This window comes from Hyperolius riggenbachi, chromosome 1 (assembly GCF_040937935.1).
Source record: "Hyperolius riggenbachi isolate aHypRig1 chromosome 1, aHypRig1.pri, whole genome shotgun sequence".
In the NCBI taxonomy this organism is placed as follows: domain Eukaryota; kingdom Metazoa; phylum Chordata; class Amphibia; order Anura; family Hyperoliidae; genus Hyperolius; species Hyperolius riggenbachi.
The window spans coordinates 230,702,889-230,728,533 of NC_090646.1; the positions used below are offsets into that span (position 1 = coordinate 230,702,889).

General features: G+C 41.4%; 1 protein-coding gene across 5 annotated transcripts in view; it reads right to left on the reverse strand.

The window, feature by feature from the left end:
* Positions 1-25,645, reverse strand: part of AIMP1 (aminoacyl tRNA synthetase complex interacting multifunctional protein 1) — a 94,400-nt gene that overhangs the window by 46,992 nt on the left and 21,763 nt on the right. For 3 of the 5 annotated variants that reach the window (XM_068270663.1, XM_068270644.1, XM_068270682.1), the window contains 3 exons: positions 12,849-12,979; positions 7,473-7,586; positions 5,613-5,765 (listed from right to left, as the gene is read on the reverse strand). In XM_068270663.1, coding sequence (XP_068126764.1) covers positions 5,613-5,765; positions 7,473-7,586; positions 12,849-12,954 — 373 coding nt within the window. In that variant the 5' untranslated portion in view covers positions 12,955-12,979. Of the gene's footprint in view, positions 1-5,612; positions 5,766-7,472; positions 7,587-12,848; positions 12,980-15,737; positions 15,835-23,100; positions 23,243-25,645 lie in introns of those variants that run through there. The other 2 variants (XM_068270672.1, XM_068270655.1) reach the window with 2 other exon arrangements.

Here is a 25,645-nt window from a genome sequence, read left to right on the forward strand (position 1 = left end):
TTTCTTACACACAGCAACTGTTGCCTGCAGGGATCAGGACTCCATCCCTCGGTTACAAGTTGGTATGGAGGAGAGGGGGTAGGGTAAGAAGGGGAACTATGCGCTCGCCCAAAATGATTCAGTACTCTGAGTCTTTTACTGACTTTTCATATTTATAAGGACACTTTTACACTGCAAATTGCAAATGCAGGGCAAATTTGTTGTGATTTTACAGATTGATTTAGCTGCAATATTCATTGGATGCTAGGGCCACATGGAGAAAACTCAGAAAAAATTCAGCATGCAGGACTTTAGCAATCAGGCAAAATCGCATCGCAATCACTTCATACTAGTATGAAATGGTTCCTGTGATTTTCATTTTTTTCTACTGATTTCCTTGTGTTTTGCATACGATTGGAAAATGAAGCAAAACTGAGTGTAATATAAAATAGCCCTAAAACAGTGTTAAAGTGAACCAGAGACGAAGCACCCTTGTGTATTTTACCATAGAAATCAGTGGGAACATTAGAGAAAACATTTACCGTGCTCTCTGTTCCATCCTCACTGCTAAAAGTGTCTGTGATCTAGCTGAGATAAGAATCCCGGACTGAGCATTGAGTCTGGCTTTGCTATAATGACTCAGCTATAATAATTCCTGAGCAAAGCCAGCAGGGGGCAGGCTTGGACTTGAAGACAGCAAAGAACACAGTCTCAGCTATAATTATTCTGTAGCAAAGCCAGACCGACTGCTTAGTCGGGATTCTTATCTTAGAGGTGATAACAGGCAAATTAAACAGAGAACAATGTAACAAAGAGCAGATTAGGTGTTTACTGTCATGTTCCCACTGATTTATAAGGTAAAATACATGAGGTTGCTTCATCTCTGGTTCTCTTTAAATAGTAACGGATCTTATAAAATACAGTTCTCAAAGAATGTACCCCCTCCCCTTCTCCCACTCGTCCATACCAAAATGCATCAGGGTACTGCTGTCTGTAATACTGAAAAAAGACTAAATACAGTGCCTTATTTACTCTTCTACTGAGTAGAAACCAGTCTGTTTATTTCAGTAGAGAGGTTGTCTTTTTGTTTAGAGTAGTCCCAATGGCTAGGCCATTGTTGCTGAATATTACCAAAGAAAGACATGGCTCTTTGGAGCACTCATTCTAATAGCTTAGGGTTTGAAAGGGGGTGGAGCAGGTATTGGAGCCTAAAGGAGGCATTAGAAGGTGAACTCTCCCTTTTTACCAGTTTATTGGTGCCGGCTGCTTTCATTTCTGTCCACAGTATAACACTTTGTTTTCTCTCTTACAGTTCTTACCACCCTGGTGGAAGCACAATCAATAAAATCAATGGAAGACACTGTCCCTTGCAGGGCACATCCGTCCCAGAGAAAAATGCACTCTAAATTGCTTCTTTCCAATGTACGGTAGTTGTGACTTAAAGTAAGTTCCGTATATACTCGCATATGAGCCGAGGTACCCACTTTCCCCCCATAAACCAGGAAAAAGTGATTGAGTCGCATATAAGCCCCCTCCCCATTATAGCTTCAGGATAAATGACCAAATGTGATCCCATTATGAGACATCCCCCCCTTTCCAAAGCCAAATAGGCCCCCAGTATGAAGCAGCCGACCTCACCATAGCCAGATGTGCATCCATGTCTCTGCTAATTGCCCCTCACATCTGCTTGGCACCCAGCCTCTTCTAGACACACATCCTGCTGACAACCAGGGACATTGCCCAAGACAAATCTTCTACACCATGGAGTCTGGACTCTTAAATGCTGCTAACAGGAGTGTATTTCCCCATGATGGCAGATTATAACTATTACCAGACAAACACTGTACAAATCAGTGAGGTGAAGCTGGACTCACCAGGACACTAAGTGCTTCTCACTGATCTGCAAAGCTGCAGGCAGAGAATGTACCTGATCCTTGAGACACAGCCCACATCTGCCATGAATAACTTCATTCTCCTCTGCATGTCTCATCTCCATGTGCACTCACAAGCTGTCTTCCTGACTGCTGCCATCTACTGGGCATGTGCGGAAGATAGCAAAGCATGCAGAGAGATGTAGTTTCTTGAATTTACTTGTAACTGACTGTCTTTACCCTGTTCCCTCCTCACACGCTGAAGCCGGGAAATGTACAGTTGCTTCTTGTATTCTCAATGCTGCATCCTCCGTGGCAAGGCTGTGCTGTTATGTGCCAATAGATGTGTTTATGTGCCAGGCAGCCACATAACGGAGGATGAAGCATTGAGAGTACAAGAAGCAACTGTACATTTCCCAGCTTCAGCGTGTGGGGAGGGAGCGGAGTAAACGCAGTGAAAGTTACATCAAAAGGATGCCTGCTCTCTGTCATGCTGCATGCTCTGGGAGCGCTGGGGAGCATCAGTCTGTTTACTGCTGCACTAACGCTGCTGCGGGCATGGGAAGGACACACATAGTGGGGGCACAGCCAGCTGACTCGCATAGAAGCCGAGGGGGGGGGGGGCTTTTCAGCACATTTTTTGTACTGAAAAATTCGGCTTCTATGCAAGTATATACGGTAGTATGAATCTGAAAGCTCTGAACCTCAGCTTTTAGATCTATTCGTGGGGGTTCTCAATGGGGTAAGAAAGAGGGTGTGTATCTCTTCCTGTATCATGTCTTTGTAACAGTTGGCCTCAAATGTATAATTTCCATGCCACATTCCCAACTGGAATGAAAAAACAAAACAAAAAAAAACTTGATAATTTACCTCAATAAAAGAAAACCTATAGATAGTACAGAGGCTTCCTTGATCTCTTTACACCTTTGTGTTCCTGCTCTGGGACCCTTTATACATACAGTGGTGTGAAAAACTATTTGCCCCCTTCCTGATTTCTTATTCTTTTGCATGTTTGTCACACTTAAATGTTTCTGCTCATCAAAAACCGTTAACTATAAGTCAAAGATAACATAATTGAACACAAAATGCAGTTTTAAATGATGGTTTTTATTATTTAGTGAGAAAAAAAACTCAAAACCTACACGGTCCTGTGTGAAAAAGAAATTGCCCCCTGAACCTAATAACTGATTGGGCCACCCTTAGCAGCAATAACTGCAATCAAGCGTTTGCGATAACTTGAAACTAGTCTTTTACAGCGCTCTGGAGGAATTTTGGCCCACTCGTCTTTGCAGAATTGTTTTAATTCAGCTTTATTTGAGGGTTTTCTAGCATGAACCGCATTTTTAAGGTAATGCCACAACATCTCAATAGGATTCAGTTCAGGACTTTGACTAGGCCACTCCAAAGTCTTCATTTTGTTTTTCTTCAGCCATTCAGAGGTGGATTTGCTGGTGTGTTTTGGGTCATTGTCCTGCTGCAGCACCCAAGATCGCTTCAGCTTGAGTTGACGAACAGATGGCCGGACATTCTCCTTCAGTCTCTTTCTTATGGTGGAGTCATGAACACTGACCTTAAAGCGGAATATAACCCTGCATTTCAACTTTGCTCTAAAACATTATTTACAGCATATTATATGCAAAAAGCATTTTTTTTTCTTACTAGACCAGCATTGGAAGGGTTAAACACAGAGGTTTTAAGTTCCGTGCAGAAGTTCAGATAGTTACATTCTATTTAGTTATATGTATATATTTAGAAATGTTACACACTCTTTGGCTGTCCTCCAACTCCTTCTCAGTGAGAGAGATGAGTCACAATAAACACTTAGATACATTTGTGTAAACAAAAAGTATCTAACTCAAGTTCGGATGCGTCTGCAAAAATCTCCAGGGACTTTAAAGCCCTGTGTAACCCTTCCAATGCTGGTCTAGTAAAAAAAAAATGCTGGTTGCATATAATATACTGTAAATAATGTTTTAGAGCAAAGTTGAAATGCAGGGTTATATTCCGCTTTAATTGAGGCAAGTGAGGCCTGCAGTTCTTTAGATGTTGTCCTGGGGCCTTTTGTGGCCTCTCGGATGAGTTTTCTCTGCGCTCTTGGGGTAATTTTGGTCGGCCGGCCACTCCTGGGAAGGTTCATCACTGTTCCATATTTTTGCCATTTGTGGATAATGGCTCTCACTGTGGTTCACTGGAGTTCCAAAGCTTTAGAAATGGCTTTATAACCTTTACCAGACTGATAGATCTCAATTACAGTACTTTTGTTCTCATTTGTTCCTGAATATCTTTGGATCTTGGCATGATGTCTAGCTTTTGAGGTGCTTTTGGTTTACTTCTCTGTGTCAGATAGCTCCTATTTAAGTGATTTCTTGATTGAAACAGGTGTGGCTGTAATCAGGCCTTGGGGTGACTACAGAAATTGAACTCAGGTGTGATAAACCACAGTTAAGTTATTTTTTAACAAGGGGGGCAATCACTTTTTCACACAGGGCCATGTAGATTTGGAGGTTTTTTTCTCACTAAATAATAAAAACCATCTTTTAAAACTGCATTTTGTGTTCAATTATGTTATCTTTGACTAATGGTTAACGGTTTTTGATGAGCAGAAACATTTAAGTGTGACAAACATGCAAAAGAATAAGAAATCAGGAAGGGGGCAAATAGTTTTTCACACCACTGTATTTGAAAATATTGTCTGAACCTTACTGGTGCCTGGGCAGTGTGGCCACGCTAGTACACAGAGGGGAACATGGCTGCAAAAAAGAAGAGTGTTCCGTCTGCCAGCGGAGGGGTCAAGGAGAATCAGGGAAGCCTCTGATCCAGAGGTTTGACTCTACTGACTTACCGGTAAATATTTAGTATAATAATATTAAGCTTTTTAATTCAGATTTGCTTTAAAGTGAACCTAAGGCAAGAGTGATATGGAGGCTGCCATATGTATTTCCTTTTAATCCATACCAGTTGCCTGGCAGCCCTGCTGATCTATTTGGCTGCAGTAGTGTCTGAATAACCCCAGAAACAAGCATGCAGCTAATCTGGTCAGATCTGACAATAATGTCAGATACACCTAATCTGCTGCAAGCCTGTTCAGGGTGTATGACTGAAAGGGCAAAAAGAAGACGGCACTCTCCATCAACTTCTTCTTTATTTAGCCACGGAACTCAGGTACAAACAAATGCCCCCTGTCTACAGCTGTTTCGCGTGTAAGCACGCCTCCTCAGGACACGTGGGGCCTCTATGGCTGAAAGTATTAGAGGCAGAGGATAAGCAGCACAGCCGGGCAGCTGGTATTGCCTCTCTAAACACCCAAGATACTGTTGGGAGAGAAAATCCTACAACAGTTGTTGTTTCAGAGATCCTAGCTCTTCTTGCACTGATGATCATCCCTCATTCAAAGTCACTTACGGTAAATCTTTCGTCCTACCCATTTTGACAACAACTTCTGTGATAACTACGTTGTCCAAAGTTGAACGTTCCTTATATAACAACTCCGAGTTTTTACGTCACTGTTGGACTGGTTTATTTTCAAATAAGGGGTGTCTCTGATTTTTGGGCACTCAGAGTAGATATCAAAAGGTTTATTTTTCTTAGAAAAATAAGAGAAACACTTTAACAAAAGACTGATTCATTTTATGGTGTCCTGTTATTCATTTTATGGTGTCCTATCGTTTTTATTGTAGTAACATCAGTCTGGTCAATTTACATTCCATATGAGAATCTTTCTCCACTGATTGGTATCAGTAGTCCTGTGTGGTTGATGCCTACCTTTCTTTTCAGGCTTCTCCTTCTTTTTCTTCTCTTCTGGCCCTGCTTTTGGCACCGCAGGGGATGGCTTCACAGGATCTGGTTCAGCAGCAGGTTGTGAGGTAGCGGAGCTGGATACAGCAGCAGCACTAGCAGGGACACCAATCTGTTTCACTGATGCAGCCAAAAGAAAATGTAAAAATATACTATGAAAACCATTACAAAACAGACTATTATTCAAGGTAAACTGATGAAACATTGCCTGGATAACTGAATGACAGCCTACAAGTACTATTTTCCTGACTGCATGAAAAAATGTAACCCTAATCTTTCAATAACTATAAAAAAACTTTTAAAAGGGCCCTAATTTATTGTAAAGTGATTTCACTATACAACAATGTCCGTGTAAAATGCCTTCCTTAGCATTCCTAGCGGTCTGTAACAGCTTTCACTTTCAGCTGTTCTTGAGACTCAGGACTGAAAACACAAAAGAACAGCAGCCAAATGGAGCCTTGTTAAAGGAGAAGTTCAGGGACTATTATTACAGCATGTATAGATAGTGTATTCATTTTAGGTTTTTAAAGAGAACCAGAGACGAATAAAACAATAGATTTATACATACCTGGGGCTTCCTCCAGCCCCATCAGCATGGATCACTCCAACGCCGCCTTTCTCCTCTGCCTCTATCCACCGGTACCGGGCCCCGTCATTTCGGCCAGTCGGCGTAAGCACAGTGCGCTCCCTCCGTACTGCGCAGGCGCATATGTAAAGCAGGCGCCGGCGAGCTGGAGGTCCCTGTGGATGCGTACAACTGGCCGCGTCTGGCGGAAGTGACGTGACGGGACCGGCGACAGTGGCAGCGGAGGACGGCGGCGTGGGAGCGATCCATGCGGATGGGGCTGGAGGAAGCCCCAGGTATGTATAAAATATTTTTCCATTTTTCATCCTCATTCGTCTCTGGCTTCCTTTTAAAGATATACAATTTATGTAAAATATGATAAAATTCCTATGCACCCAATATAATAAATTCATTAATAATAAATCTCAGACTGCTTTGTGTATGGCTTCTCATTCAATTCAACAGAAAACCTGTATGCAAGGCAGTTTTCCAAACAAGCTACGGCTGTAGGATTACCTCAAAGTACACCTTTGTGCTATATGGAAAACACAGACTGTAATGTATTGCACGGTTATTATTATTGATTTATAAAGTGCCAACAAACTGTCAATATGTTTCCATCACATCAGTAAGACTAACTGTTATATTATTATATTTACCTGTTTCAGCACTGTAAATATGGAGAGTCATGTGTTTGCTAAAACAGAATGCCAAGTCACAATGACCGATGTGTACAATCATCTGAGCAATCCTATGATTTAATAAGAAATAGCCCCTAAATCCATCCACCCTTTGTAATTGTTTGAACAGTGCTCTGTAAAATAATTATATATGCTTAGAGCTGTCTTATGGTGGCACCAGCTCTTTTGCCTGATGTGGTAATCTAGTATTTATGGGGAGGTACAATTAATATTTTTTTTTTAAACAACTGAAAAAAATAGTGTCATTGCCAGGCATGTCCAGATATGCTTTAACTCAAGAAAAGTTCAGGAGAGGAAAAAAAAAAAAGAAACAACAAAAAAATCCATTGCAAAATAGCTACATATGTAGTGACCACTATATGCTCATGTGAAGAATATGGACCCATCTCCTCCTGGGTATTCAGGCTTTCTGGGTCTCCTACATCAACATAAGGAGAATATTAACACACATTCATTCCAAGGGGCATGGCAGCACCGATTATATATTTAAATTTCTAATAATAAGCCTGAAGTCACGACGATTTAAAAAAAAAAAAATTGCCACTGTATTCCAAAACTTACCTCCATTTCTTATCTCAACTTCTATTAGTTGTTCTTTAAGGTCTTCAATATCTTTTTTGAGCTTTGCATTTTCTACACGAAGCTTCTTCTCTTCTCTTAAGGAAGCCTGCAAAACTAAAGGCAAGACACAGAAATCAGTAACTGGCCACTTTGACAATTGTCTGAATACTATCACTGCTACATGTTTGTTCAATCTCATTAATTGCAGAGTTTTTATTCTGAAAAAAAAAAAAAAAAAATCAGTAACTTAACTACCTGCGGACCGAGCGAGTATGAATCTACGGCAGGCAGGGGGCGCTGCGGTTCTGACCAGAACTCTACGTCCCATTGACCGCGTGCCCCCGCCGCTCTCCCCCGCCACAATGCGATATGCTGCCCTGCCGCCTCTATGACGGCAGAGCACTGTGAGCCGGGCAGGAGCCGTTTTCATTGGCTCCTGGCCCTGTCATTCATGTAAGCCGTTCCTATTGGCTTACATGGGAGTGACAGGGTCAGGAGCCAATGAAAGCGGCTTCTGACCGGCGCACAGCGCTCTGCCATCATAGCGACGGCAGAGAGAGCAGCCTGCGGCGGGGACAGAGCGGCGTGTCCGGCGGGAGCATCAAATTATTGCGGCGATTCGTCGGGAAGCGGCGGTTTGCTGGACCAGCACCCTCTGGTCCTTAAGGGGGCAGAGGGTGCTGGTCCTGAAGGGGTTAAAGTGGAATAAAACTCTGACATAACAGTCATAAAAAATGTGTTTTTCTACTTTTTATTAGCCATTCAGTTATCACATTTGCTTTTGTGCACAAGTAATATTGCCTGTTTACAATTTACAAGGTCCCAAAGTACAGTTTATCTGCTCTGAAAGTTGCCATTGTATTTTATTCACAGGTTTTAATATATAAATACAGCAGCTATCTAGTGAAAATGTCTCATCTGTCTCTGCTTGTCAGCTCAGTACAGTTCTGTGGCTGACTGTAACTAATTGTATCAACAGAGGAATGTAAACAAACAATTTCACCTCTTTGGATGCGGATCACAAGCTGAAGGAGCTTTCCACTACAAAACAAAGTGCTGTCTTTAACCTCCTTAGCGGTATGGCCGACACTGTGTCGGGCATACCGCTCGCTTGCCTCTGGAGTCCCCCATGCTTAATTAATTTGGATCAAACGGCTGCAAAACCTTTAGCTAGCACTAAGCTATCTAGTACAAGTGTCTGGCACCCCCTGATCGCCTGCGATCCCCCCTGATTATGCATTACCCAGCTTGGCTCCAACGATCGGCGCAGCATCTTCGCACAGCTCCGGTCTCTCTATATGGGGAGGATCGGGTTTGCACATGACATAATGACGTTGGCGACATCATGATGTCATGTGCGATCTTCCCCATAGCGAAGACCGGAGATGCGTGGGGAGGCTGCGCTGATCGCTAAAGCCAGACTGGGTAATGTATAAATGGGGGATCAGGGGTGCCGGACACTTGTACTAGCTAGTCTAGTGCTAGCTAAAGGTTTTGCAGCCATTTGATCAAATGAATTAAGCATGGGGACACAAACTAGTAAAACCTCCTGAGAGGCGTAATGCTCAGGAGTTTAAATGTTTGAACGCTGTTCTGCTACAATTTTTTTTCTGATAGTAGGTTTAAAGGACAACTGTAATGAGAGGTACAGTGGAGGAAATAATTATTTGACCCCTCACTGATTTTGTAAGTTTGTCCAATGACAAAGAAATGAAAAGTCTCAGAACAGTATCATTTCAATGGTAGGTTTATTTTAACAGTGGCAGATAGCATATCAAAAGCAAAATCGAAAAAATAACCTTAAATAAAAGATAGCAACTGATTTGCATTTCATTGAGTGAAATACGTTTTTGAACCCCTACCAACCATTAAGAGTTCTGGCTCCCACAGAGTGGTTAGACACTTCTACTCAATTAGTCACCCTCATTAAGGACACCTGTCTTAACTAGTCACCTGTATAAAAGACAACTGTCTACAGAATCAATCAATCAAGCAGACTCCAAACTCTCCAACATGGGAAAGACCAAAGAGCTGTCCAAGGATGTCAGAGACAAAATTGTAGACCTGCACAAGGCTGGAATGGGCTACAAAACCATTAGCAAGAAGCTGGGAGAGAAGGTGATATCTGTTGGTGCGATTGTTCGAAAATAGAAGGAGCACAAAATGACCATTAATCGACCTCGCTCTGGGGCTCCACGCAAGATCTCACCTCGTGGGGTGTCAATGGTTCTGAGAAAGGTGAAAAAGCATCCTAGAACTACACGGGTGGAGTTAGTAAATGACCTCAAATTAGCAGGGACCACAGTCACCAAGAAAACCATTGGAAACACATTACACCGCAATGGATTAAAATCCTGCAGGGCTCGCAAGGTCCCCCTGCTCAAGAAGGCACATGTGCAGGCCCGTCTGAAGTTTGCCAATGAACACCTGAATGATTTTGTGAGTGACTGGGAGAAGGTGCTGTGGTCTGATAAGACCAAAATAGAGCTCTTTGGCATTAACTCAACTCGCTGTGTTTGGAGGAAGAAAAATGCTGCCTATGACCCCCAAAACACCTTCCCCACCGTCAAGCATGGGGGTGGAAACATTTTGCTTTGGGGGGTGTTTTTCTGCTAAGGGTACAGGACAACTTAATCGCATTAACGGGAAAATGGACGGAGCCATGTATCGTGAAATCCTGAACGATAACCTCCTTCCCTCTGCCAGGAAACTGAAAATGGGTCGTGGATGGGTGTTCCAGCTCGACAATGACCCAAAACATACAGCAAAGGCAACAAAGGAGTGGCTCAAGAAGAAGCACATTAAGGTCATGGAGTGGCCTAGTCAGTCTCCGGACCTTAATCCAATAGAAAACCTATGGAGGGAGCTCAAGCTCAGAGTTGCACAGAGACAGCCTCGAAACCTTAGGGATTTTCAGATGATCTGCAAAGAGGAGTGGACCAACATTCCTCCTAAAATGTGTGCAAACTTGGTCATCAATTACAAGAAACGTTTGACCTCTGTGCTTGCAAACAAGGGTTTTTCCACTAAGTATTAAGTCTTTTATTGTTAGAGGGTTCAAAAACTTATTTCACTCAATGAAATGCAAATCAGTTGCTATCTTTTATTTAAGGTTATTTTTTCGATTTTCCTTTTGATGTGCTATCTGCCACTGTTAAAGAGAATCTGTATTGTTAAAATCGCACAAAAGTAAACATACCAGTGCGTTAGGGGACATCTCCTATTACCCTCTGTCACAATTTTGCCGCTCCTCGCCGCATTAAAAGTGGTTAAAAACAGTTTTAAAAAGTTTGTTTATAAACAAACAAAATGGCCACCAAAACAGGAAGTAGGTTGATGTACAGTATGTCCACACATAGAAAATACATTCATACACAAGCAGGCTGTATACACCCTTCCTTTTGAATCTCAAGAGATCATTTGTCTGTTTCTTTCCCCCTGCAGCTATCTTCCACTGAAGTGTCAGGCTGTTTCTTCCTGCAGAGTAAAGACAGCTCTGCCTGTATGTAATTCCTCAGTATGTGAAAGCCCAGCCAGCTCAGAGGAGGATTTATCCAGCTTGTAAAAGATAAGAGAAGAGAGAAGCTGCCCTAATCTAAATAATACACAGGCAGTGTGCAGAGAGGGGCCTGGAGGGGGGAGAGGCATCACAGAACCACAACACTGAAGAACTTGGCAGCCTTCCAGACACAGGCTGACAAGTCTGACAAGAGAGAGATAAGTTAATTTATTACCGAGATGGTGATAGTAAAACGTGCTGCAGTAAGCCAGAACACATTCGAATAGCTTTTGGAACTTGTAGGATAATAAAAAACAGGATGCAATTTTTGTTACGGAGTCTCTTTAAAATAAACCTACCATTGAAATGATACTGTTCTGAGACTTTTCATTTCTTTGTCATTGGACAAACTTACAAAATCAGTGAGGGGTCAAATAATTATTTCCTCCACTGTATGTGTAAGGCGGCCATATTTATTTCCTTTTAAGCAATACCAGTTGCCTGGCTATCCTGCTGATCCTTTGCTTCTATTACATTTAGCCAGAGACCCTAAACAAGCATGCAATAGATCAGGCGTTTCTGACATTATTGTCAGATCTGACAAGATTAGCTGCATGCTTGTTTCTGGTGTTAGACACTACTGCAGCCAAATAGATCAAAAGGGCTGCCAGGCAACTGGCATTGTTTAAAAGGAAATAAATATGGCAGCCTTTACATACCTCTCACTATAGGTGTCCTTTAAGGCTGCAATCATTTAGAGCAAAGAAAAAATGCAGCGTTTCAGACCACTTTAACAGCTCTGCATAAACACAGAATAAATTGTTTTTGTCACCAAAAACAAATACTAACAAATACTAATTAATTTCATTAAATTCCTTCCTGTTCTGTGAGCTGGGGGCTGCTTGCTCTTGTCCATAAGTAATGTTATCTGTGTAAGAATCACAACTGTATGGGCAACAAAAAGTACGCCATACTATAATTCTTCTTTAAGCTTATTTAAATACAATTCAGATTACCGTACTTTCAGCACAACCTTTTTACACTTTACCTTTAACAAAGGTAGTATGCATCACCCAGCTTTTGGATGCCAATATACACACAGTTTTTGGATTCCCAGCCATGGTGGAAAAAAAGGGAGAAAATAAACCCTTGTATCAAATTAAGCTTTAACAAGCCTAGGTTGCTTATTATCGTTATTGAATGGATTTGTCTATCACTACTAAAGAGTAGTTTTGTGCATATTATTGCACTTTTGAAAATTAAAGGATACCCGAGGTGAGAGGTATATGGAGGCTGCCATATGTATTTCCTTTTAAACAATACCAGTTGCCTGGCAGTCCTCCTGACCCTGTGTCTCTAATACTTTTAGCCATAGATCCTGAACAAGCATGCAGCAGATTAGGTACTCTGACTCAGATTTTACTGGATTAGCCATATGCTTGTTCCAGGGTTTTGACTCAGACACTACTTATGCCAGAAGATCAACAGGGCTGCCATGCAAGGTTTACAAGGAAATAAATATGGCCTCAATATCCCTTTCACCTCGGGGTTCCCTTTAAAGATAAGACTATTTTTGCAATTGGTTTCCAGTGCTCTCTTTTTACTTCTAAATTCTTGTAATTTATTGATGTGTAGTGTAGGTGTATAGGTGTAGTAGAACACAACTAAGGATTTATTCCAATAACTTTTCTTGTCAAATTCTTCCAACATCTTGATATGAAAATACTGGTAACCAAGCTGCTAAATTCAAGCTTTAGTGTACATTTTTCTAGTAAGGAAACTAAAATAAAAAAAGAACAAGATGCGCTTACCTAGAAGAGATAAAAATGAACATCACAAACAAGGACGAATCAAGTTAGCAAATTAATGTTTCTTACTTGCTTTCTCTTTTAGAAGTGCAACTTGCTGTTTTAAATACTCAATGACTTGATCAGCTTCTGAGGCTCTTTGTTCTAGCCGGTTTATAACTGGGTCACTGGCCATCTTTCGGATTGACCGCACAACCAACCTGCATAAAAGGAGAAGAAATAAAACATTAAGGTACTGAACATCCATTCCTACTAGTACTACAGTATGTTTTTTTGTCCTTACAGCCTGACTTCAAAGCACTGCATTGCTTTCACATAAGCAGCTTGATGCTTATTAAGTCCCATTATTAAAGCAAGTTAGTGCCTGCCATTAGAACTTATATGTTGAAAGCAAGCTGAAATGGACACAGGATTTGCTCAGCACTGCACCATGAGCACTGGGTATGTTCTTAGGCCTCGTTCACATCTGCTGCGCTGAGAAACATTTGAAAGCTTTAGCGCATTTCTGTGCGTTGCGCTTCTTTAAGGTACGTTTTGCTTAATGTAGCAGTTGTCAATAAAGCTTTGTTTTTCTACGTAAATGTATTTTTTTCCCAAATAGGGGTAAAAAACGCACGCGCTTCTATGCGCTTGTACGCGCTTAAAAAGTGCACCCATTCACTTGCATTTATTTGCGCTTTACAGCTCAACGCACAGAAATGCATTCAACCCTATGTTTTTGTAACGCTGCTCAGCGCAGGCATAGATGTGAACCAGGCACGATTAATTACATAGGAAAATGAATACCTTGCTGAACGCACAGGGCAGTGCGCTGTGAAAAGCGCACAGAAACGGCCCTGATGTGAACGAGGCCTTAGAACATAGAACTGGCATCTAGGTGAATGTGGCAAATGGAAGAGTCTTTTTTTTTTTTCAAGCCGTAGCATCAGTGTGGCAATTAGCAGGTTTACAGTTGTACTGTAGCTCTGAACTTAGTGTACACTTTTAACCTAAATATGGCTTGTCTTTTGCAATTGCTCTTTTTTTAACCTTCATCTTTATTACATTTTCAAAACCACAATACAAAAGGCAGTTTATGCAGCATGCATTGGATTGCAAACAGCATATATCAATGCAGTATAGACAAAACAGGCAAACATGCCATTGCTCTTTTTAAAGTTAGCTTGTTATGTAGTAATACAATACAATGTTGACTGCAATTTACATTAAAGGACAGCTTAAGTGATGCCTGGCAGCCCTGCTGGTCTATTTGGCTGCAGTAGTGTCTGATTCACACCAGAAGCAAGCATGCAGCTAATCTTGTCAGAAACACCTGATCTGCATAGGCTTGTTCATGGTCTACGGCTAAAAAGATTAGAGGCAGAGAATCAGCCAGTATTGTTTAAAAGGAAATAAATATGTCAGCCTCCCTCTCGGATCAGTTGTCCTCAGTAAAATAAGCACACCTACAGTTAAAATTCATTCAGGTGGCTAATTATTAATAACTCACTGTTACATTATAGGATTGTAACTAAATGATTATGATCCAATTATTAACAGCCACAATAAACAGCCACTTCAAAACTAAAATTACTCTTCTGATACACACTAATAAATATATCAACTACATGTGCCTCAGTTTAGCAGCAGCTTTCACACTTGGACCACTTGTCACAAGAGAATTGAAGTAAGCATACACTATAGAGATAAACTTAAGTGGAAGAGGGCACCCCAAAAAACACTTCACTGATGACATGACTGAAAAAATAATTTGAATAAAACACACATGGCAACGCATTTTGCGGGTTGCAGCCTTCTTCCTCAGGTCAATTATCGTGTCTGGAGGGGAAGTTCAGTATGATTTGAAGCTATAATAAGCTCATAGGTGCTCCAAGCCATACTGCAATTCCCTCCAGACACTACTATTGTCCTGAGAAAGAAAGAAGTGTTCTGCAAAACGTGCCATCAAGTGTATTTTATTTAAGCAAATTATTTTATCTATCACGCATCATCAGTGAGGTAGCTGCTTTTTACCCTGTAGATCTATTTTAACTTTTGAATATAATTTTTGGGGCACTTCCTGACACTTCAGTTTACCACAAGCCTTTCCCACCTGGAGTAATGTTCAGTCAGTGGTCAGCACTCTTTACTACCAAGAGACCCTTCTGGCCCCCACTAAATTCCCCTCCTTTTCTAGGGAAGCAAAAGCAGCAAAAGAACATAGTTACGTCATTGTCCAGGAGATAATTTGGAATACTTGTGCTGTAAGTTAACTTAGCTCTTAAACTACAAAGACAAGATCACCCAAAGTAACTTTTTACCAATGCTATAAATGTTCATAGACATTTTAATCTCTTCACTTTGAAGTGAGTGCAGGTGGTTAAACACAAGCAGCACATGTTTTGTAACAAACTGCAGATTCTGCACCACAATACAAGAACACACAGCAAGTTTAATCTGAGAAATAATGCCAAAACTTGTATTGCATTTGTAATGCAATACCTAAACATTACATATAGTAATAGTACTTTATAAATCAATGTGATAATGATGTAGCCAGCTTTACTATGCGTGGATGTCAGAGAATCCATTTCTACAAGTAGGAACTTAAAGATCCCATGAGTAGCACATGGTTTAGTGATCAATCATGGAGCAAAAAGGAAGCCAAATGCTATTAATGAACAGTTGTAAAAAGAGCAACCGTTTAAAACTTAGACCTGCTACTTTGGCAGCTAATATTTAATACTGGAAACACAAGAAGATTCTGAAACAAGGAGCCTTTCCTTTAGCAATGGAAACGATAACTGTCCATAAAATTACTACAGCTACAGATCAGAAGTCTGCTGCTTTTGTGTACAACACCAAACTACGCATTCAACATATAATGTAACTGACATTCTATAAACCAGGGCTCTACAATCAACTAAATTATTGTCTTACAGACAGCAAACCATCAGTGCAAAAGCATTTTCATATTACCTTGAAAGCAGTGAAGGGCTTCTTTCACATAGCAGGGAAAAAGTAAGACTATTCGCAGATCACACTAAGTTCATCTGTGGCTAGAAGCAACTGGCTCTTGTCACTCAAGAGGTGACATTCCACAGTATGCAGTCCCAGAACAGATAGCACTTGTGCCTTGCTGTGCTAAGGGCCTGACATGCCTGAGCCACTAAAACCCCAAAAGCAGGGGAAAGATGACAGATTACACAAGTGGAGCTCACAGACACAATTATCAACATATGCTGAGCGAGCGAGCGCCTGTGTGTACACATACATACATTTAACACACACAGTAAAACCTTGGACCACAAGACAAGCAAAGACATTTATGAAATGTTTGACTTGGTATGCAAGCAACGTCTTGATAAGCAAGCAGAGGTATTGCGGATCCATCATGAACATACAGTTTGGTCCAAAAATATTTGGACAGACAACACTTTTCTAATTTTTATTCTGTACATTGCCACAATGAATTTTAAACGAAGCAACTCAGATGTAGCTGAAGTGCAGACTTTCACTTTTAATTCAGTGGGGCGAACAAAACAACTGCACAAAAATGTGAGGCAACTAAAGCATTTTACACAATTCCTTCATTTCCATCTTTTTTTACAACTCGGGTGATAAAAGTAAGGCTTGGTTTAGCAATGATCAAAAGCAACTGTGAACATCTCAAACAGAACTCATAGGCTTTTGAGCAGAGCAAAATGTCATAAAGGGAAGGGGGCGTGTGTGTGCACCTGTGTGTATAATTTATTATCTCTGTAGTAGAGCATTGCTGCAGAGAACTTGGGTTTTTACAGACTGAAAGAGTTACTTGAAGTGGACCTGAACTCTTGTACAGGACAGAAGGAAAACGGAGAAATGTACCCAGGGGCGTCTCTAGCCATTTTGTCACTCCAGGCGAGAAAACCTGTGGAGCCCCTCCCCCCCCCGGCGATGAAAATAATCGTAACGCAGCAATGTTTCACCGTAAAATAATCGTAACACAGCAATTTCACCATAAAGTAAAAGTAATGCAGCAATCTTTCACCAGAAAATAACCATAACGCAGCAATGATTCACCAGGAAATAATCGTAATGTGGCCAGCATTCACCAGGAAATAATCGTAATGTGGCCAGCGTTCACCAGGAAATAATTGTATGTGGCCAGCGTTCACCAGGAAATAATCGTAATGTGGCCAGCGTTCACCAGGAAATAATCGTAATGTGGCCAGCGTTCACCAGGAAATAAATCTTATGTGGCCAGCGTTCACCAGGAAATAAATCTTATGTGGCCAGCGTTCACCAGGAAATAATCATAATGTGGCCAGCGTTCACCAGGAAATAATCGTAATGTGGCCAGCGTTCACCAGGAAATAATCGTAATGTGGCCAGCGTTCACCAGGAAATAATCGTAATGTGGCCAGCGTTCACCAGGAAATGATCGTAATGTGGCCAGCGTTCACCAGGAAATGATCGTAATGTGGCCAGCGTTCACCAGGAAATAATCGTATTGCTATATGCCTATATATATATTATTTAATATCCATCCCAGCCACTGCCTGCCAAGTGATATGGGCGGGCGGGGGGGGGGGGGGGGGGGGGGGGGAATTCATGGCCAGCCAGGAGGGCATACAAAAAAAATTGTCAAGAGCAGCAGAGGGCACTCACTGTGAGGTGTCGCCTCTGTCACCTCTGCAGATAGTTTGTGCGCACTGCGCAGTACTGTAGCCAGCCGGCGGTAGCACTGGTCACATGGTGCCTTTAAGCACGTGTGACAGGCGGGGGCGGAGTTAGGGGCGGCGCCGATGTGTAAAACTAGCGTGTGGCGGCCGCTTGCTCTGCACAGAGAGGGAGGGGGGCGGACCAGTAGGCGGCGGAACCACACATATAAACTAATGTGCGTGCTGCTCGCTCTGAAAGGAGGAGAGGAAGGGGGCGGACCAGTAGGCGGCACCGGGCAGAGGCTGAGCTGCCTGTCACAGCCGGCGCGGACCGGAAAGCAAAAAAAAAAAAAAACCCACACGCATAGAGCGGCGAGAGAGCGCCCACTTCCACCCACGGCGCTATAGGCAAAAATGTATAGTTGCCTAGTGACACAGACACCCCTGAATGTACCCTGTATGTATTTAGAGAGTTTAGCCCGTTTCATTCCTCCTCATTTGTGTCTAATCACAATGTGTAATTTGATCTCTCCTGCGTCACTACCATGGCATAGATGGCAGATGAGCTCATTTGAAAGCACAGGATGTTGAGAATATGTCGGCTTCCATGAATCAGTAAGTAGAAACAGTGCACATGTATTTTAGGATTTGTATCAGCTGTAACAAATGTTTTTGTTTAAAGGGTATTATGCTGTTGTGCATCTTTTAGAGCAGAAAGAAGAAGGTTCAGGCCCGCTTTAAGGGACTAAAAGAACAGAGGCAATGAAAAATAATTACTTCTGTGATAAAATTAAAGAGACTCTGTAACAAAATTTTCAGCCTTATTTCTTCTATCCTATAAGTTCCTATACCTGTTCTAATGTGGTCCGTCTTACTGCAGCCGTTCCTGGTTGCACAGTGGCTGTATTACCTGTTATATAATCTAATCTTCTTTCCTTTGTCAGCTTTGTCGGCTCAGGCAGGAATGTGCTGCTCTGCTGTGATATGTAGAAGTTATACACCCCCTCTAGGCTCTGTATGAGACACAGACTGAGCTTCTCTTAGCCTATCACATGCTGGTTAGCAGCCATGTCTTTTGTTTGTAAACACTGCCTAAAACTGGCAATTACAAGCCAGGATTGCAGCAGGAAGTGGCAGAAACAGCAAAGAGGGGCCCAGGAGAACATAATTAATAGAATGGTATACTTTTTATTGTAAGAATTTTAGAGTACAGATTCTCTTTAAGGTTCATTAAGCATTGTACTTAGGATAGTGTTTATTTAGCAGTTATATCCCCACTTGGGAGGAGAGACATAAGACTGGGTCATGATCTTTTTCTTTGAGATGGGTTGCATGTCATATTATAGATGCTATGGTTTTCCATTGTTTTATGTGATAAGTCCATCTATGAACCTTGTTTTCCTTCTTCTACGTTGTTATATTTCTTAGTTTGGTATAATCCATTAATAAAAATTGAGTTACAAAAAAAAAAAAAAATTCAGTTCAGCAATTACCAAAACCACCTGTGAACATCACAGACCGTATAGGCTTTTGAGCAGAGCAGATTGTCCAAATGATGGTTCTATTATGGAAGAAAAGTTAACTACAGATGTATTTGCCGGGCAGACTTCAATCTTCCCTTGCTAGCAAGCTATTCCTGTATGGAGAGATCACAGACACATTTAAGCCCCCAGCCTGTAGACAGCCAAGATGCAGGTTGCAACCACCAGATCAGGTCGACGTGCTTGCAGATCCCAATTCTTTCCCTCCAGGGATTGCAGCAAAGTGGAAATCCAGAAGATGACCCAACACTGTCAAAGTAATATATAAAACTATTGTATTTAAGCCTCAGCAAAAGAGGCAAATAACAGCTCCATTGATGCATTGGCCGCTTGTACATGTTGTTATTTGCCTCTTTTTCTGATTCTTAAATAAAAGAGCTTTATACATTACCTTGATGGTGCTGGGTCATCTTCTGGATTTCCAGCCCCCAGCCTGTGTCTGGCGTAACACTGTGTGTGCCTGTGTGGATAATTTTTTTTTTTTATCTCTGTAGTAGAGCATTGCTGCAGACACCCTGATTGTTTACACAGTAAAAGTTATTTAAAGGGATACCTAAAGCCTGGGGAAAAAAAAGTCCCCATGTGCCTGCGCTGTCCTTCCGGGACCCTCCAGTCAGCAGCGGCGACCCCCTCAAAGCTCGCTGGTCATGACCAGTCGCAGCCCTGTGCATGCGCATCCTGATCGTGCTCACATTGCCGGGGCTGACTGGAGGGTCCCAGAAGGACAGCCCAGACATAGGATGACTGCATGGGGACTGCAAGAAGGCCCAGGTAAGTGAACATGCTTTAAAATGCTTTTTTCAGGCTTTAGATTTCCTTTAAGGACTACATGAACAGAGGCTATAAATCTGTATGGTCCTCCTTGACCTCCTGCAGCCCCAATCAATTGATCTGATTGCTTGGTTGGTAATCTGACACAGGTTCTTGGCCAATAGCTATCTGGGAATTCGTTAACGTTTGATTGAACAACTCCCACCACATGAATCCATGCCATGCATTGAGAAAGAGCAAGAACTCCAAAACAGTTGTATTCATGTTGCATTAGTATGGCTTTGTAAAATGTGTACGCCACATAGGTTTTCAGGGACACAAAGGGATGGTTTTCACCTTCAGAAGTGATGCATCCATGGGAGATCTTTCTCACATGGAGCTATTTAATAGAAAATAACTTCTGTTTTAAGAAGACATATTTCTACTTTGCACTGATTTTATGGTAAGAGGGTTTTTGTCCCTTTGAGGCCCTTACCCTTTCCTTGAAGTTCTGGGTCACCATGAGCTATTCTACACTAAAAAGATGGAATGACCTAGTCCAGAGTAAAAATAAAACAAGGAGTACATTATATGACTGGCCGAAAATATCTGAGACAAACATAATGAGACTACAATGAAATAAACACTGAGGTTGTATGTGAATCATTAAGCACAGTAAATCAGGAGAGAGGAAACAGTGCTAGGCTTCACAGTGCTATCTGCACTGGCATTTGAGAAAGTCTATACATGCTCATCACAAAGCACATCACCCAAAGGAAGACAGCTGCAGCAGAGATCTAGAGGTAGCTAAGCAATAAAACTTGTGTGTTCATTCCTTTTACTGCAAGGCAAGCCAGGTCTACCATATCATTGCTTCAAAATAGCCCCGCTACTAATCACTCACTTGTTTGTTTATTTCTGTAATAAGAGCAGCTGTGAAACATGTCTGATAAGTTAGCGCACACGCCATTTTGAAACCTTTACAGTTGTAGTATGCTGCTCTAGCTGCTGAAGAAATAAGTTCACAAGCATTCAGTTTCTCTCTAGTGAAAGGAGTCGTACTATGAACTGGACAAATTCTTCATACCCGAGAGCCTACTACTCAACTAGACTCTAAAAATGCCATGCATACTATGTTATTGCAGCAGGTGGCAGCAGTGAGACTTTCGAGGCACATTGCTTTACACAAGTGACAGTGACAGGTGGCACTTCATGTTAACAGCTGAGAAAGCCAGCAGCCACTTTGTTTTTTTAAGAAAGAGTTTTTAGGTAACCATGCTTACTGTGCCTGTTTGCTGACTTTAGCATCTTGCAGGAGGCTGACTTACTACACCTATCATGTTGTTAGGACAGGTGACAGTAGCAGTAGATTCTGCCACCTTCTTTCCACACAGGATTTACTGATGAGGAAATATTAAGATTCTATACTAACAACGAGAGTAATATTGACCTAATACCCACCCTTTATCTAAAACACTCAACTACACTAAAGAAGCAAAAGCACAAAGATAGGTGGCAACTTAGTGGAGATGAAGATGTACAGTAAAACCCCCATTATCCGGCACTAATGATGGTTGGCTGATGCCGGATAAGTGTAGTTTCTGGTTGCTTCAGAGTCAATCTTAAAAAATAGGCCTAGATAAAAAAAAAAACAGTACTAAATTACAAACTGTATACAGCAAAGTCCCAGTTATCCAGAATTCAGGCAACCGGAAGTCTCAATTAACCGCATTTATTTTATTTATTGTATTCATAAAACGCCAACATACGCAGCGCTGGACACAAGTTAAAGTGGTATAAAGTGGTTTAAAACCCAGCATTTCTTCTTTGCTCTAAAAGTTTATTTACAACATATAATATACTACCACAATTTTTTTTTTTAAGCAAAACAGCATGCATAGGGTTAAAACACAGGACTAAAGGGGCCCAAATACTTGTCAATTTCAGACATCGATCGATTCCATAGGATCAAAAATTGATTCTTTGAAATCATCCAATCGATCGATTTGTGGTCGATTTTGATCAATTTGACAGGATGAAAAAATCTAGGTCAATTGATGGCCCATAGAGTTGCATTGGATCTAATGGTGCAATAATACATTTAGATCGATTGTCAATAGATTTCCAATAGATTTCATTCTGAAAATGATTTCTGTTATGAGTGAAGAAATCCCCATTCAGGTGTAACAGCAAGTAGGTAAACTGAGTCTATAGTATAGAGGTGCCAGTTTATCATGAGCCACAAAGTATAGTTCACAAATCCTCACACCAAATTATACAGTGCCCAATTTCTGGACCAAAAAAAACAATCATTTACGTTGTATTTCTTGTCATATCAACAGAGTAAAAAGCCTTCTAGCCTAAGTATCACAATGTGAATGTAAGCCATGTGCTGTTACACCATGGAATATTTAGCTATCCATTGATTCAAGTCTGACTTCGGTTTTTGATCAGGCACAGAGCTGATGTATGATAACCACAATGCATGATAACTATAAAGTGACTTTCCATTCAACTGCTTTCACAAGAAAATGATATTTAGCTAATTAAATCAGCATTCAAAGGCATAAAACATTCTTATGCATCTTTGTCTACTACAGCTAAAGCAAATACACAATGTGATCGAACAGCTCATAAACATGGTTTAAATTACAGTAACCCAAAAGATGTTCTGCATCAGATTCACACAATTTAACGATAGTGAAAAAATACAAATAGTTCTTAAGACATAGCTTTTTTTTAGGATCCAAGCGAGGCTACAGAGAAACAAATTTAAGTCAATTCTCTGAACAATAAACTCTATCTAGCAAAACCTGATTTCTTAGAAGAAAATTCTTCTAAGAACAGTAACATCTGCAGTTGTTAAAGACCACAGTCACCATGTGTACTAGCAAAAAAAGGACTTCAAATGTGCACCATACATTTTACAGGCCTATAAATTATATATTCATATTTAACTATTTTAACTTGTGCTAGGGTAAAATACTAAAATGACTGCATTGCAAGCAATTGGAGTAATGCTTTTCTGCCTTGTTTGGCACAGGATAAAACATTTTCTTAGGCTGAATGGGGCAGCTGGTGGAACAAGCAAAAGGCTTTCTGCAGGTATCCGTCACGGGCATAGGACTCTACAACTAGCTGCTGAAAGGACACCGCAATGACCCCCCCCCCCCCACACACACACACACAAACACACTGCTTAAGAAACTAGCAACAGCTGCTAGAAGGATCTCACTACTCCAAATACATATTAGACCTTTTAAGCTCAGAGTCAACAAGAAAGGCTGCTTTAAAATTGATATGTGGTCAGATAAAACTAAACCTATTTTAATGTTGGGTCTGTTTAAAGCAGAAGGCCATCTAGTTGTAAAGCAACCGAGATGCGATCTAAAAAAAGAATATACTCACCTTTAGAGAGAGAGAAGGCTCTGGATCTCATACAGCCATTCCGATCTTCTCTCTGTGTCCTCACTCTTCTGCTGTCCCCCAGTCAAATTTACCACCTTCGGGAGTCCTCTAAAGGTTTCAGAAGCACTCGCGCCATGTAGCGCATCGGAAAACGGATCCATCCATACTGCATGTCCCCGTACTTCCACGTGTGCATTAGGAGTCACTCGTCTTCAGAAGTACTGGGGTATAGGATTACTTCCAAAGGCAGCCAGAGGACGGCTGAAGCTGTATTGAACCTGGAGGTTAGAGCCTTCCTTTTCTATAGGCTAGTAGCTCATTTTAGGTAACTTCAGGGCTGCTTAAAAGGATACCTATCTGAGGCAAAGCTACCTGAGGTAATCACAGAGGAATGCCATGCTGGATCCACATACCTTTGTGTGTTTGTTCCTCTCTTTGTTTCCCCCGGTGTCCATAATTACATAAATTAAAAATTTGACTTAAAGGAATACTGTAGGGGGTCGGGGGAAAATGAGTTGAACTTACCCAGGGCTTCTAATGGTCTCCCGCAGACATCCTGTGCTCACGCAGCTACTCCCCAATGCTCCGGTCCCGCCTCTGGTTCACTTCTGGAATTTCAGACTTTAAAGTCTGAAAACCACTGCGCCTGCATTGCCGTGTCCTCAATCCCGATGATGTCACCAGGAGCGTACTGCGCAGGCACAGACCATACTGGGCCTGCGCAGTACGCTCCTGGTGACATCAGCGGGATCGAGGACACGGCAACGCAGGCGCAGTCGTTTTCAGACTTTAAAGTCTGAAATTCCAGAAGTGAACAAAAGGCGGGGCCGGAGCATTGGGGAGTGGTTGCACGGGCACAGAATGTCTGCGGGGGACCATTAGAAGCCCCCGGTAAGTTCAACTCATTTTCCCCCGACCCCCCTACAGTATCCCTTTTCAGACAGGAAGAAGCAAGTTCACTGTGATACTTCATCCTTTCACCCTCACAATTCCTCCTCTTAAGGGGAGTGAATTAGGCGGGGAAGAGGATTTTTCAAGGTGTGATTCCAAAGACAGGGCCTCGCTAGTTGTGATCCATCTGAATTATCATTTCTCACTACCAATTTTCCGGAACTGTCAATATCTGCCTGGTAGATGACTAAACTGAACACATGCCGAACTCCAGAGCAGTTACAAATACAGTACCTCTATAGCAGTGCAATACGGCTTGTAAAAATATCTGTAAAGTAAGTAGAATGTTCTTTTTTTTTTTTTTTTTTAAGGCAAGTTCAATAGGACATCAAATGACACCTAAAGTGAGAGAAATATGGAGGACATATTTATTTCCTTTTAAACAGTAACAGCTGCCTGGCAGTTCTGCTGTTTCTCGCTTCAGTCGTGTCTGGATCACTCAACTGAAACAAGCATGCGGTTAATCCAGTCAGACTTCAGTCAGAAATACTTGATCTGCATGCTTGTTCAGGGTCTATGGCTAAAAGTATTAGAAGCAGATGATCAGCAGGACAGCCAGTAATTCTGCATTGTTTAAAAGGAAATGCGCTGTACTGGCCACTCACCTTCTCAATTGTGCTCCTGCAGGCAGGAGCATTTTATGCATGTGCAGTTGCAAGTCTTTATGAACTGTGCATAAACAAAATGTTCCTGGCTATGGGAGCACGACTAAGGAGGTACAGGGTCAGGACAGCACATGTGCCGTAGCAATTGGGGTGACAGCGGTGCTATGGAGGGGACCCAGAAGGACACTGAGGGACCTCAGACTAGAGCTGGAAGAAGCACCAGGTAAGTAAAAGTCACCTTTATCTCTCTGTCTCAGGTCAAGCATCAATCCATAATATGATTTGTAGGATCATTCCTATCTCTATGACAAATTGCATTCAATGCACAGACACTTTTAGTCCTATAACTAGTAAAACTAAAATAGAAATATATTCCACATCAAGATGTTTAATATAGGAAGAATTAAATGTGTATAAATCACATGGCAATGCTTCTAAGAGGCACATCCCGTGACACAAATGCCAGCCTGGAAAGTCCATCAGTGCCAGATCTCAATCCAGCTTGGAAAGACAAAGGAGAGAATTACATGTGAAAGCAGCAGAATTGGAGACATAACTTAGGACTAATCTACAAAACAGAGATTTTTCCCCAAAAATTGGAATGAACTCTAATCAGTTATTTCTTTTCCACATTTACATTCAGGAAGATACACCCAAAAGGCACATCACACCTTTCAAAGGTTTTCCAAAGATACTATAAACTGTATGCAATTATCCACCAATCAGATGGGCAGCCCTAGAGAATGGGGCCTGCCAATTATATTCCCTTAATAGTATTCCATGTTGAAACATGCTTTATTTATATTTCTTGAGCAAATATTACATTTTAAAGAACATATTGGTTAATTATTTAAATTACTCTAGACTTAAATTGGTGAAAAGAAAAACAAAACTGATGATAAACAATTGTATTTATCCTCCTACTCCTAAAAATGATTTTTTTATTATTATTTTTTTTAGAAATCCTGTTGTATTCTAAATTTAAACAT